Raw genomic sequence first — 15,500 nt, 5'->3', positions numbered from 1 at the left:
ACATGTTTCTGACCCCATGGGGTGTGTGCCTCTGTGTCTCTGAGGCCAGAAACAAAGTTTGCTCTGTGTGGAGATGCTTCACATCTCCCCCCGCAGAAACTGTAACACTTGGGGGTGATCCTCAAAGGCTCAGGCCTCCTGTTACAGTGTCCCAGGGCACTCCAGCTAGTGGAGATGCCCACCGTTTGGACAAAGCCCCACTTTTGGCTGCAAGTTTGGCGACAAAGAAAAAACAAGGAGGCGTGACCACATCAGCTGTGTAAGGTGTCCAGAGCAGAAGGGACCCCCTCCCTGCAGAGTCCTCCATCTTGGTTTGGAGGACAGGGACCAATAGGGTTAGGTCTGTGTCCTCCTCCCCAAAGAGAGTGGACACAGGAAGGGTGTAGCCACCCTCAGAGACAGTAGCCATTGGCTACTGCCCTCTGACCCCTGTAACGCCCCTAAATCCATGTTTTAAGGGCTGCCCTGGGCCTAACTCTTCAGATTCCTGGCAACTTCAAGAGGGACTGCTAAGCTGACCTCCAGCAGAAAAGACTGAACATACCAACTGACTTGGCCCCAGATCTACAGGCCTGTCTCCAGCTTCTGAAGCCCAGCTACAAAAAGGTGAGGCATCCTGCAGGACCAGTGACCTCTTAAAAGCCTCAAGACGACTGCCTGTACCCCAGAGGGCCAAGATCTCCCGTGGACAGCGGCTCTGTCCAGAAAGAAACCCCAACAAAGGACTCTAGAATCGCCCTGGATCCATGAGTCCTGCCTACTCAGTACCCAACGCCCATGTCCAGGTTGCCCAACCGACTAGAGCTGGTACCCAGGCGATTCTGACCTAGTGTCCACCCCAGGTTAACCCCTCCTGTCCAGCACGACAACACCTGCAGCCTAAATCCGAAGGACCCCCCCTGACTGCGAGAGAACCGGACGATGACTCCGGACGCCTAAAGGGTACCCCTGCACCCGCAGCCCCCTGGCCTTGGGGAATCCAAACTTCGGTACAGCAACATTTAGCAGGTGACCCTCATCTATGTCCAGCCTATAGTTTTACAGAACCGGCCCACTGGACCCAGCCTGCAGCCTCTTTGTGACCCACGGGTTCCCCCTATAAAGAAGCATTGTGAGCCTGATGCTGTGTTTGCACCGTGAGCCCAGCTGCCCCTGCGCCGCTGAGGGTGTGTGATTGGTGCTAACCAGTGCCACCCCCCCCCCCCCCAGTGCTCACCTAAACACCCCAGGTATGCCCTCCGAAAACGCAGGCCTGATTCTGAGTGCCCCAGGCTCCGTTGGAGCTCATGTTAAATTGACCTCGACTTTGACCTCTGCACCCGATTGGCCCCGTGTTGCTGGTGGTGAGTGTTTTGGGTTAACTTGAACCCCAACCTGTGGATATCCTAACCCCTAGAGACTGTAACTGTAAGTTTTGTACTTACCTTGAAACTGTGCTTACTGTTCTTCCCCCAGAACTGTTTCTGAAAATTGCACTGTCAACTTTTAAAACAGATTATTGCTATTTATTCAAAAAACGTTTAACTTGCCAAATCGAAACAAAGTGGTATTGCTATATATATTGGATACTTACTTGCAAATGTACTTTCCTGCAACTTGAATCTTGTGGTTCTAGAAATAAAGTAACAACATTTTTTGCTATATAAAAACAATTGACCTTGAGTTCATCATTAAGTGTGTGCTTCCTTTATTGCCTGTGTATGTACAACAAATGCTTTGCACTACCCTCTGATAAGCCTAACCACTCGACCACCCTACCACAAAAGAGAGCATTAGTATTATATACTTTAACCTCTGTTAAACCTCTGGGGAACCCCTGGACTCTGCACACACTATATCTCATTTTGATATAGTATATACAGAGTCAGCTTCCTACATTGATGGATCAGCAGTGGGGTCTATGACTGCATTTCCTGGACTATTCTGCCAATACCTGATCACACAACTGCATTCCAAAATTGCCCTTAGTACCAAATTTTTTAATTTGGCAAATTTCTCTACATTTTTAAAAGTCCTGCTAGGGCCTTGGTTAAGTCCCCTTTAGCATTTCTTTTTAGATGTAAAAGTTATTACAAGTTAGGGGTTAGTAACTAGAAGTAGTTTTAGTTCCTAAAAGTAATTCCCAACTTTAGTAACATAATGAGCAGCTCAGAGTTCATGGTGATGGAATTCAACCTCACCCCTTACTTCCATCTTGGTATGAAAGAAATAAATATCTACTCCAGCCTCAGAAAAATCTAAACTGGTGCCAACCCTAGCAAGATTAAGCTCCAGGAGCTCTTAACAGAGTATGCAAAGGAACACCCTGCAGAGGAGAAAGACCTCCCTTCAGATGGGGAAGAAGTTATGGATCAGGAGGATGAACACCCCCCCTCCTAACCTAACTAGGAAGGACAGGGTCAAATTGCCCCTGACTCCAATGATAGTACTCACAGGATATGGGTCTCCCACAGGGGAATCCAGTTCCTCTGGGAACATTGAGGGCAGCCTCAATCAAGAGGACCTCCTTCTAGCAAGGGTGGCCAAAAGATTAGCTTTGGAGAAAAAGCTCCTGGCTATAGAGAGGGAGAGATCAGAAATGGGTTTCGCACCCATTAATGGTGGCAGCAATTTAAATAAGGTCAGACAGCATTCTGATGTCCTAAAATCCCCAAAGGGTTTGTCTCTAACTATGAAGAAGATGATGAGATCACCAAATGGTTCACAGATTTTGAGAGGCCTTGTACAACCAGAAAACTAAACAAATCTCATTGGGGAGCTCTCCTTTGGGAACTGTTTACTGGTAAGTGTAGGGATAGGCTCCTCGCAGCAGATGCTGAATCCTATCACCACGTGGAGGCTACCCTGATTGAGGGCTTTGGGTTCACCACTGAGGAGTATAGAATTAGGTTCAGGGGGGCTCACAAAATCTTGAGCCAGTCCTGGGGTGATTTTGTAGACTACTCAGTGAAAACACTGGATGGTTGGGTAACTGGAAATTACGTATATGACAATAATGGGCTTTATAACTTGTTTATGAAAGAACACATTATATGTAACTGCTTTGATGACAAGTTGCATCCATATCTGGTAGACCTAGATCCAATTTCTCACCAGGAATTGGGAAAGAAGGCAGATCACTGGGTCAAAAATAGGGTGAAAAGGACTTCCACTGGGGGGTGACCAAAAGAAAGGGGTTACAAAGCCTCCTCAGGTGAAAGTGGGTGACACTCCTAGAAATAAAGAAAAAGATTTCCCTGAAGGCCCCCAAAAACCTGTCCAGATGAGTGGGCCCCAAGACACACCCCAAAACAAAAGTGGGTACCAGGGTAAAGACTGGGATTCCATAAGGCATGGTGCCACAAATGTAGACAGACAGGGCACCACACCAAGGACACTTCTTATCCTAAAAACAGACCCACTAGCAAACCTCCAGGGGTAGCCAGTGTAGCCATTGGGGATGACTCATCAGATGAGGAGGTCCTCATAGCCTTTAACTGGAAAGTGGGCCCCACAGGTGAGTTGGAGATTCCAGAGGGGAGTAGACACTTCCACACATACTGGTGAATGGAATCACAGCCACTGCCCTGAGAGACATTTGTGGTAGTCACACAATTGTGCATGACAGGCTGGTGCTCTTAAACCAGTACATTGCAGGTGAGATTGCCAGGGTAAGGGTTAGCCCAGAGGAGGTCACTAATAGGCCTGTAGCTTTAGTGCCCTTAGAATTGGGTGGGACTCTTAGCTGGAAAGGGGTGGTGGTCAGTACTGACCTCCCTCTTTATTGTCCTCTTGGAAATGACTACCCAGAGGTTGGTCAGAGCCCAAAAGAGGAGCTGGTCCAGTACCAATCCTTTCCTAAGGATTCTGAGGGTGCTGCCCCTGCAGTGTCTACAGGTACGCCCCAGAAGAAAAAGAAGTGTAGGAAAGGTGGACAGCCTTTAGCCAGGGTCCTGTAAGCCAAGGAGATTCTGCTCTAGTAGGGGAGAACTTCAAAGTTGGCACTGGTGAAGTCCAGCCTGACCCACAAGAAGTCCTGAACACTCAGGCAACTGTTAGGCATGAGTGGGTGGCTCCTAGACAACATAAGAAAGAGTGGAAGGAGGGTGTTTACTACAGGATGTAGCAACCCCCTACTCTACCACAGCAGACAGGCATCCTGAACCCAACAAAGCCTGTATCTTAGCCCCTTTTCCTGTTGGTGAAGAGATAAAGGTGTGGTTCTGGGCACAGACAGCTGTCAGTAGCCTCTGCTGGGTATTAACCTTTATGGCTGCACTGTCCTTAGCATGGTGGTCTGACCCCATGCCAAATAGCAAGATAGCCCCCCTGACCCTGTTGATCATGGTGGTGTTACTCCAGCTGTGGGTAACGTCTATGGGTAAGCTGGGGGTGGCCTTGGCTAAGATAACATTAGCAGAGGTGGATGCCTCTAGCCCCAAGACATTAAAAACACATACAAGAGGCAATTCATATTGGGTCCTATCACTGTTGAGGTAGGTCAGTTCCCCAGAGGGAATGACCTGGACAGGAGGATGTGAGGCAGAGTAGGCCCAGCAACAAACCATCCTGTTTCTCTACTCTTCCTCGCCTAAAAGATTAGGAAGACTCTCCCAGGTTTTGCTCAATCTCTTAGGCAGGGTACACTATACCACAGGTGGGGCATAGCTGCATGGGCAATATACCTCGACAGTGTCTAAGTCCATTCTTAGATATTGTAAGTGCAGTGTGGTCAAATAAAGTGCATGGGTTGGGTGTTTGATATCAAACTTCCCAGCCTTCAGTGAAGCCATCATGGAGCTGTGGAGTTCATAATGACAAACTTCTCAGCACAATAAACCCACACTGATGCCAGAGTTGGATTTATTCTGAAAAGCACACAGAGGGCATCTTAGAGATGCCCCCTGTATTTTACCGATCTTTTAGTGTATGGCTAACTGTCTGTGCCAGCCTGCCACTAGCAGACAAGCTTCTTACCCCATGGGGTGAGAGCCTTTGTGCTTTCTGAGGCCAGAAACAAAGCCTGCTCTGGGTGGAGGTGCTTCACGCCTCCCCCCTGCAGGAAATGCAAGAGATGGTGGTGAGCCTCAAAGGCTCAGGCTTCCTGTTACAGTGCCCCAGGGCACTTCAGCTAGTGGAGAAGCCCACGCCCCAGACAAAGCCCCACTTTTGGCGCCAAGCTTGGTAGGAAACTTTGGAAAAACAAGGAGGAGTGACCACTTCAGCCGGGATGACCCCTAAGGTGTCCAGAGCTGAAGTGACCCCCACCCGGCAGAATCCTCCATCTTGGTTTGGAGGACAGGGACCAATAGGATTAGGTCTGTGTCCTACTCTCCAAAGGAGTGGACACAGGAATGGTGTAGCCACCCTCCGGAGAGTTGCCATTGGCTACTGGCCCCTGACCCCTGTAACACCCCCAAATCCATGATTTAAGAACTGCCCTGAACCTAACTTGTCAGTTCCTGGCAACCTCAAGAAGACAAGAGGAAAGAAGAAGGACTGCTAAGCTGACCCCTTGCAGAGAAGACTGAACACCCCAGCTGACTTGGCCCCAGCCCTACAGGCCTGTCTCCAGCTTCTGAAGCCCTGCTAGAAAAAAAGCAACGCATCCTGCAGGACCAGTGACCTCTTAAAAGCTTCAAGAGGACTGTCTGCACCCCAGAGGATCAGATCTCCTTTGGACATCGGCTCTGTCCAGAAAGAAACTCCAATGAAGGACTCCAGAACCGCCCCGGATCTGCGAGTCCTGCCCACTCTGCGGCCGATGCCTGTGTCCAGGTGGCCCAGTCGGTTAGAGCTGGTCCCCTGGCAATTGAGTGTGTGCTTCCTTTGTTTCCTGTGTGTGTACAACAAATGCTTTGTACTAACCTCTGATAAACCTAAATGCTCGACCACCCTACCACAAAAGAGAGCATTAGTATTATCTACTTTAGCCTCTGTAAAGTCTCTGGGGAACCCCTGGACTCTGTGCACACTATATCTCATTTTGATATAGTATATACAGGGACAGCTTGCTACATCTCCTGCTTACAGTATGCAGACATCCCTTATTCAAACTAGACCCACAATATAAAACAGCAACCTCAGGAGAAATAAACAAGAATGCAAGAGTAATGGGTCTTACTTTAACGTGCACCGATTTACATACATTAGTGTAGCATTTGACATATACATGTCAGACAGAAAAGACTTAAAGCCTCCCGTAGATGTGGAGAGTAATGGTAAATCAGGTGTACAATTGACCGACCTCTTAGTTCCTTGTCTCACATAGAATGTAAGCATAAGTAGGGCAGGATATAGAAACTAGCATATGTAAAACAATCACTTGTAAAGCAGAGCAAAAACGTTCAAGGGGATATCAAAACATGATTTCTCTGACTGTGGCTTCTGACTGTTGGGACTATAGATATGTTGAGTGTTTCATATATAGACGTATTTGGTTAAAGATGTGTTTGAGATGGTATACAGGTGTTTTAAGGTTTTTGGGCAATCTTGAGTTCAGGAAGCTGGTACCATTGCAAAATGTGTTGTGTCTCAGTCCCTTATTGTCTCCATTTACCTGACCCTGTAGAGCCACCCATGGCCACCTGTAGCTGCCGAAGGGGTCCCAATGTGGAGGAAGGAAAGTGGTATGGTGTTCGTTCCTACCTTCACCTCTTCTACGAAGACTGTGCAGGGGCTATCCCTGAAGATGAAATGGGCAGTGTTCAGAACTCACATCTCCACCGCGGCTGCCATACGCTCCTCTGGAAGGTAAAGCTGCCCTCCAGTTCTTCAGGTACTTTTCTTTCACTCCGCACTGATCAGCATGCCAATGAGGGAGCACCACACTCTCTTCTTCATCTTCAGGATGGAGAGAGGAAGGATGCATGGCATGTGATGGGTCTGTGGACAACCAAGGTGTATACTAGTAGGGGAGGGGTCTCCAGAAGACAGTCCACCAGTGTCCCCACATTAGTGGAAAGACAGTGGGCCAGGACTGGAAGGAGGAATTAAAAGGCACTCATTCATGGGGAAAATACTCCCACTTTGGGGGGTGGGGGGCTCTTTATTATGGATTGGCTATGGCACTGATTGACTCTGTGTCAAGTACTCATCTCAGTGAGGGATTGGTAATGGCATCAGACATCCTTTACCTGGAGGCTCCCTGTGTTGGGTTATGCCCATGTGTCATACTCCACCAGTCAGTGATTACACAACTTATCATCCTTGATGTCTTGGAGACTCCCCATGAAGTGAATATTCTCTTTCCCATACTCTAACAGTGATTAATTGTGGCTTTGATCGTCCTTGACTTTGGGACTCCTCATATTGAGATTAGTCACTGCATCATGATCTTCCAGTATGTGATTGTGGCATTTAGCACTCATAACTGGAAGACTCCTGTTGTTGGCATTAGTCAATGTCTCAAGTTCTTTCAGTGAGTGTTTCTGGATTTGATCACCCTTTACTGCTTGAAGACTCATGTTGGGACTAGTCTCGGTTTCATGCTCTTCTGATGAATGCTTGCAGTAGCATGGATCATCATTGGCTTGGAGATACAGCATGCTGGGATTAGCCCTTGCCTCGTCTTCTTTTGAGTTACTCCAAGTTTGTTCTAAACTTGTTAGTTATCCTATCTGGGTGTCTTTGAGCTTAAATGATTTCTAATTACATCTCACATCTTTATCTTTCTGTGACTCAAATGTTGGGTGGGACCTCCTAATAAATGTGTTTGTCACTCTCTTGACTAGGGGACTCTGCAATGTGAATTTGCTGCAGGGCAGGGAGAGATCTCCTAATGCTTGCTTTTCTTTCTTTACCAGGTGTGCCTCTCCACTGGAATGCTGCTTCTCCTGATTGGTATGGCAGCCTTGGCTACGGGAGCCCTAGTGCCACCAAGGCTGGAAGGCATAACCGAGGGGCAGTTTGTGGTGGTAGACCAGAAGGCAGTAGAGTACAACCAGGCGCTCATAATCTGTAAAGTGGTGGGAGTTATTCTGTGTGCAGCAGCCGGGGTGCTGGTGGCCTCATCTGTGGTCTCCTCCATACTGTGCAGAGCAGCAAGAGATACTCAAGAAGAAGAAGAAGAGCAGCTGTCCCCCATTCTCCGGGAGAGCCTCCCAAAGAAGCAGCCCCACTCCTGACTCCATCAATAGTAGACATTTCAAATTGTAATAAGATGTGGTCTGTGCAACCAGAGTGGAAAATATGTATTGAAGTCCCTTATCTTGTCGCATCTTCCCCAAGCCATTTGCTCCCAAAAGACGTATTGCACACAAACACTCTCACATACCCATCCCACACATCCTCACCTTTCCTCCTCACATTAGTCTGTATACACATACACTTAACCACCTCACACATAGGTACTCATAGCACTAAGCTGGTACCTCTTACTGCTGACAACACAATCTCCTACAGCTGGAAGTGGTTAAGCATTGGCCTCTACAGGCTCCACAACATTTTGTGAGCTCGAAAGAGATACAGGTGAAGATCAGTGTCTCCCAGAGCCCCCGTACCGGCCTGTCCTGACCAACCCCTCAGTTTCTGTGAGGTATTTGACAACGATCACTACGCGGGAGGTTCCGTCTGATGTCATAAAGCAATATGGCCAAATCTCCTGCTAAATCAGAATGGAGTTGAGTCCAACTCAAGGCAGGTGCAAAGGGGAAAAAAATCTGCTGGCTGAATTTCCTCCACCATATGAGGTCACTGGCTTAGAGTTTAGTGGACAGGATACTCTGTCGCAAATCCACCAAACCCTCGGTCTGCCTGCTTCTATTATAGATGGAGGGACCTTAAGTGTTTTGTTGACAAAGCTCCTCTTGCTCCGTTGATGGAATACTTCCTCCAGCAGTCCAATGCAATAGTGGCCGTCAGGAGAAGGTCATTACACCATTCGCCCTATTTACAAAGTACGGAGTAGTGCCTTTTTCCCTATCTGTCACTGTGAGGAATAACCTGGCAGTGAGGGACAGGAAAAAATACAAGAATGACCCCACATCTTGGAAGAAAATGTCATCTTGTGAGTTTGTTTCTGAAAAAAGAAAAAGGTCAAACGTTTGTGGATAGCCGTAAGAACTGATGGGACTGTCCCCTAAAACGTTTAGCACATTAAAATAACCACCACGGTGGCAGTTACTTCAGTGGACAGAGATGACTACTGGACCCGCGGTCATCTCTAAATTTGGTGGGTGGAGTACTGTTGAGATGGCAGAGGTAATATACTCCACCATACCAACAGACACTACTCCATCTCCCAAACACTAGGTTAAGCCCTATGTCTGTGATGGAGGAAATTCAATCATTTGGGTCCAAACAATGGAGCCTTTTCAGTTACCTCCCCAATCTAAAGAGGCTCTAGCTCAGAACATAAGGGCCCAGATGGAGGAATCCTATAAGGAGAATGCACATGGGTTGAATCCTTTGCTGAATTTGTAGAAAAATGAAGACGTCTCCTTAACACTTCTATTTCTCTTCTTGGCTAATATTCACCTCCATAACTCTGGACAGCTGTTTATGCTTTTTGGTATGAAAATCTTTTCTTACAGGCTTTTCAGGGAACTCTTGAGTTTTTAATGCAGAGAGGTGACATTGGTATCTAGTCTTTCCAAGTAGCACTATGAAGTTCCTCTGGTAACTGTTCAGGGCACCTCAAGGGCACTAGGAAGTAGACACTTCCGTTGGCCCTCAGCACAGCATCACGGAAGCCTCTTTACCTCCAGCGCTCTTTCATATGGCAGCACTGTCAGGGTCCGGTTGAAAGAAGCCCACACTCCCCATGGTAGAATGCTGACACTTCCAGGAAGTCAATTCAGGGCATTCCAAGTATCCAATGGTATGTGTCTAGAGACAGCTTGTAGTCATTCGTATATGACTGGGCATATCATAGAGCCATAGGAAAGACTAAGCAAACTCAATGTAGAGAAGAGGGATCAGTGGCACTGGAAATGAAATAACTGCGTCTTCCAATCACCTTTTAGAATAAAGGAAAGAGACAGATTCCTGAAATTATATTTGTAGCAATTGGGTTTGTACTTTCCCTGGGACAAGAAGCTTAGACGAATAGCTGTGGATTCCAAATAAGCTAAACATTCATCACACATAGTTTAACACAGCTTGTCTTTCTCTCGCAAGCTTTTCAATCAAATGGAGGATGCTGTGCAACAGCTGTTTCTGCAGGAACTCTCTTGGCTTTGCTCACCTCCCAAACAGAAGGTATATTACCAGGTCTTCAAACATGGGCCAAATTAATTTTAAAGACAGGAATATGTGAGAAAGCCTGCACGCCTAACTTGATTTACATACCCATGTAAATAACACATCATCCAACTTTTAGTAAACCTCCAGCTAGAAGCGTTGAGTAATCACACTACAGCAGATGGGGATACTTAAGTCAATAGTCATAGTGCTAAAAGATCTTAACAAATGGCAAATGTCAGTGATTGTCTGATTGTCTATTACTTTATCCTCATATACTTCTAAGGCAAGGACACTTTGTTTTATAGCTTTCAGTCAACCTGGGTTCCTGTAGATGAAGATCCACTCCTGTAGAGGGGTACTGGAGGGTGAGGTGGCCGATCGACTCTGCATAGACTGCAGAAGGAGGCAGTCAGTCCCAGACAACCAGCTGATGGGACTGCTGGGTCATGAAGTTACTCCTTGACAAACAGGGCATTGCAGGCAGTTCTGATCTCTGGAAAGTATCCCTGTGCCTAGCAGGCACCACAGGAAGAGAACACCTCTGGCCCCTGCAAGACGTGTGGGTGCCTATAGACACCTGAAGTAGACCATGACCTCTCTGATGGCAGTACAGGTACCAAACAAGCATTACAAGCAGAGAACAGCTGTGTGGGATGGGTGTGTACCAGTAACTCCACATGGGTACTGAAACGACAACAATGCATAAGATAGCCAGCTATTTCTACTATAGCATGTATGACTATGTCATCATCTGCGACAGCCTTGGTTTGATAGGTGGAGGTGTCTAAAGACATGTGAACCAACCTTGAAAAGGAAGTGGCTAGATTTTTAACATGGACCTGCAGATAACATTTTCTCTGCAAGAGGGACAAGAAGGCATTGTTATGTAGTACTTGTCTAGTCAGCTGCCAGATACTGGCTTGACCACGTGACCTAAAAGGACAGGCTAACTCCATGGTTGATTGGAGTACCACCTCTACAATGGCAGAACCTTCAACAGGATGCCAGTTATTAAAATCGTGTTAACCTCTGAAAATAGGTTTGCGCAACATCAGCAGTCTCCACACTGACTTCTAAAAGAGGTTGCTGGTGTGCCAAGAAAGGGCCTCTTGTTCAGCCAGCATTGAGAAACAGCAGAAAGACCTGCCTGCATCATTCAGAAGTCTGTACCCAGCTTCTCAACCAAGATCACTTCTAGGTCATATTACTTGTGACAATGTGCAGCCCTGTGTGTGTAAGTCTTTATTTAGTTTAGATAAATTACAATAATTCACAATAATACACAATATTACAAAATTCAGATCAAGCATAAAAGACATAAAAAAGGAAACAGGCTGTCTAGCAATACTGAAAACAAAAATCATAATGAATCACGACTGGAATGGTCTTAAAATACAATGATTTAAAACTCTGTAAAAAATCAATGTGGGGTATTACATAATACAGGTTCTGTGGCGGCAGTTGCTTTCCTTGTCTAATTGTTCATGAAAGAAATAGGCCACTCTGATTGTCAGCTTATTACATCCCTGAAAGCAAAGTTCACTTGCTTCTTTACTATGCGGTAGTTATGTTCCCTAAAATTAGTCTAAGGCAAATTCACCTTTTAGCTCCTAACTCGGCGACACATAATGTTTGAGAGTTTTGCCTTGCTTTTTGCATAGCCTACATTGATTACCACCTATTAATTTATCCTGCAGTGACCCTTCAGATATGTAATAGGTGCTGGTAAAGTAGGGAATAGCGTAGAAAGACAAGCTTAACTGGAGCTCAAAGACATAAACTGAAAGAAGATTGTCTCTGAAAGCTTCGACGCCAACTACATTTTGCATTGGTTAAGATCCCAGTTCAATCTCACGTCCACCACTTTTTTTCTCAATTTCTTTTACTTTATGTAAATGTTGAATATAATATTATGCTATATAATCTCACGTCCACCACTTTTTTTTCTCAATTTCTTTTACTTTATGTAAATGTTGAATATAATATTATGCTATATAATATAATACTTATCATATGCTGTGCAGGAAAAGTATGTTGGAGATCCTGCACCCTGAATTGCCAATATCAAAAAGTATAATAATTGAATCCAATCCTTCTGCAGTATTGTGATTTTTTTCTGTGCAACGGGGAAGAACATTGGAGGACAACGTTTGGACTCCAATTGCCGCCTTTACTCATTCTACGCACTTTTCCCTGCACACATTTTTGCCAGATTTTGTCTTGCAAATTGTGGTGGTCAAATCTTGGTAGTGCAGAGTTTGTTCACAAGCTCGATTTGTCAAGTATCGTAGGTTACCCAACAAATTGGGATTACTGAAGACTACATAGTGATGGACCTATAAGTAGAGACAGAGAAGGAGAGCATTGGGGGAGAAAAGACATATCCAGGGCCACATTAACCTCAAGGCTCCCTTATCTGACTATATTTTACAATAATTTACTAATTTAAGTAAACAAGAGAATTACGGGAAAACGGGGACAATTACTGTTGGTTTTAGTTTGCTTCTAGAATTATGAGTACCCAATGACAATATAGCAAGCTGTTGTAAGAATGTTTACAGTGAGTCAAGGTTAAACGTTCAAAACTTTTAGTTTGAAATGCATTTAGCTGAAAACCGTAAGTTTCAGTCAAATTTAGCAATGCAAACTATTTTCAAACTAATTTTTTTCAAACTAATGTTTTTTAAGAACACGTTTCAAACTAAAAATGCTTTCAAACTAAATACTTTACTTTGACGTATGTGATATTTGCATATGAAATATATCAATAAAATACATTCTTTTACACTCTAATGACAGGCCTGCTGAGGTGAAAGTGTCCTCTCTTTCCTATGCAGTTGTCCCCATACCTAAGCCTCCCTTTGCCTCGGAGTAAAGATAACTTGAGATGATGCCGAAAGTTGAGCTAAATTCAGTCATCAGAAGATTCTCAGGGGGTTCTCATTTGAGGTTTGTTTGTGGAATCCCACACCCCTTCTTCAGTCAGGGTCTCCCTGTAGAATCCTGCACCTATCACCAACAGCCCAGGCATACACATGAGCATCTGTTACAGCAGTTGTGACTCTAAAATGAGTGACTTTACCACTGAATAAAAACTTTGCAGTCACTGTATTTGGCTCTCTCGATTTTTTTCTGTCATCGTGACATGGCCTCTTGCTTCATTCAAAGCGGCGGCTAGAGAGAAACACATGCCCACTCTCCCTTTCTCTCTCTCTCGCTCTTCTTCTTTCTCTCTCTATCTCTCTCCCTCTCTGTCTGTACATCTTTCTCTTGCTATTTGACTCTTTCTATGTGGGTAACTACCATTTACTCTGATCAAAGGTTTATGTATTATTCTAACTCCAAGTCCAGTTGAATCACCTCGAAATTTGCAATATTAAGAAAAGTAAATGTTACTACTTCAACGTTTTTTTTTTTTTTAAACTCAGAGCCTCAAATAGAGAAATGCTTCCAAAACACCGTGGTGGCAGCCTGTGACTACATCCCTATGTTAATCGGGTCCTCTTAGTGATGGTGAGTTTGGTTAATCAAGAGCCGCTAACAGCATCAATATCAGATGAGGGAGGAATATCACTTGTAAATCACTAGCCACTAGTTGCCAACTACCTGCTATTACTCCCAACCTGATCCCACCAGCCTCTTATGTGACAGAAGCAATTGGCTTTAAAATTCACTTTATCATTTGGCCTTCATAAAAATGCAGCATGTATGCTTGAATCGTAAAAAGGTCAAAAGTAAATGCTTCACAAAAGAAGTTAGCTAACATGTAAATCTAGTGCACGTAAACTAAGATCTGTTCTAAAAAAACTGCAATTTGGAAAAACAAGCCCAGGTTTTCAAAGATATGCTCAAAGTAGTCACATCATTTTACCATACAAACACAATTTTTGGTACCCCCTATATGGCATCATCCATCTCTCTAGTCATGTCGGAGCTTTCCACTCTTAAAATCAGCCTGGATGTTCAGCCATCTTTAGAGAAAAGAAGTGAATGGGCTTATTTGATGTCCAAAGTTGATACCTTACAGGACAGCACAACAGCACAACAGCACACCAAACCTTCCTGGCTTCCTTCCTCAACATCCTGTAAGACCCTCTTCCTACAGTTCGCATAGGCCTCGGCTCCCTAGTCCTAAATGTAGTCCATCACAGCCTTGGAGTAGGTCTAGCACCACACATGGCCACACACAGGTACTGCAATACACACCCACAGAAAAAAATGGAGGTAGGGACTTAAAATAAGGCTACACAGGAAATAATGTTAAATAAATGAAATTATTTTTGCTAATATATACATATCACTGTTTTAGGGTAAAAATGGTATGTTAAGTTACAAATATTATAGTTTTCAAAAATAAAAAGTAAGAATTAACTTATTTGAAAAACAAGTTCATTTTTAATAAAGAAATTTAATTTAAATTAATTAATCGCAGCTTTAAAATAAATCCATCGCTGCAGCTCTCAATTTGAACTGGGGATAAAATGTTCTACAGCCTGCCTAAATGTCAAGTGGCATGAAGATTAAGTGCTGTGAAATATATTCACGTAAGCTTGATTATCATATTGCAGAGCATAACATAAACTCAATGTGTGTCATATTAATCACATGTTTTCACTTTTAAATGGATGACTGGCAGATGCAACTCAAGCAGAGGAATACCCAGAGTAGAAAAGACATAATATTCATACTATCCCCAGAATGATAAGGAAGGTACACACAGTGAATATATTTGTAGATCAATGTGTAAAGAAGTATGCACAATTATAAATGAAGGATAAGAGATTATATTCATTTCCTAATTATTACAGCTGAGTACAAAAACTGTATGTTAAAGAATAAAAGTTACAAACTGTCCCTTTGTGAGCTTTTTCTTTATATAACTTCAGAAACTGGTGCGACAGTTACTTGCATATCACAATGCAATATTGTTACGTTCGTTTTCTCCCACAAGCAGGAGCTGACATAAATGTTCCAAGAAATATGGATGTCGAACCTGCAAATGGCAGAGGAGACCTTGATACTAATGGCTGGTCTGTAATAGCTTGAAGAAGAGCGTTAGCTGAGTTTGACATCATCGGCTGGGTTGTCGACATCGAAGATTGGATGCGCACATATCGGAGCACAGCATTGAGGGAATCCAAAAGGCAGACTCTGTCTACTGTCTGAATCTTGCCAAAACTGGTGACAGAGTAGGCTCCTCTGGTGTTGGAAGCTTGTCAGGTACTGTAAATTTCAAGATTGACAGCAGTGCCAAATGACTGGCGCAATCTTATTGGTCAAATCACTTCCCTCATGTTGAATACAGTCTATAGCAATTCCAAAGGAATATCCAGTCG

General features: G+C 44.5%; 1 protein-coding gene across 4 annotated transcripts in view; it reads left to right on the top strand.

Annotated features, from left to right (window-relative positions):
* Positions 1 to 15,018, top strand: part of NRSN2 (neurensin 2) — a 99,469-nt gene extending 84,451 nt beyond the window's left edge. For all 4 annotated transcript variants that reach the window (XM_069243328.1, XM_069243331.1, XM_069243329.1 and 1 more), the window contains 2 exons: positions 6,551 to 6,732; positions 7,785 to 15,018. In XM_069243328.1, the coding sequence (XP_069099429.1) occupies positions 6,559 to 6,732; positions 7,785 to 8,105 (495 nt within the window). In that variant the 5' untranslated portion in view covers positions 6,551 to 6,558 and the 3' untranslated portion in view covers positions 8,106 to 15,018. The remainder of the gene's footprint in view (positions 1 to 6,550; positions 6,733 to 7,784) is intronic.
* Positions 15,019 to 15,500: the final 482 nt, after the last annotated feature.

The sequence above is a fragment of the Pleurodeles waltl genome, chromosome 7 (assembly GCF_031143425.1).
Source record: "Pleurodeles waltl isolate 20211129_DDA chromosome 7, aPleWal1.hap1.20221129, whole genome shotgun sequence".
Classification (NCBI taxonomy): Eukaryota; Metazoa; Chordata; class Amphibia; order Caudata; family Salamandridae; genus Pleurodeles; species Pleurodeles waltl.
Note: the sequence above shows the minus strand (reverse complement) of the source record. Positions and strands in the feature narration are given on the sequence as shown.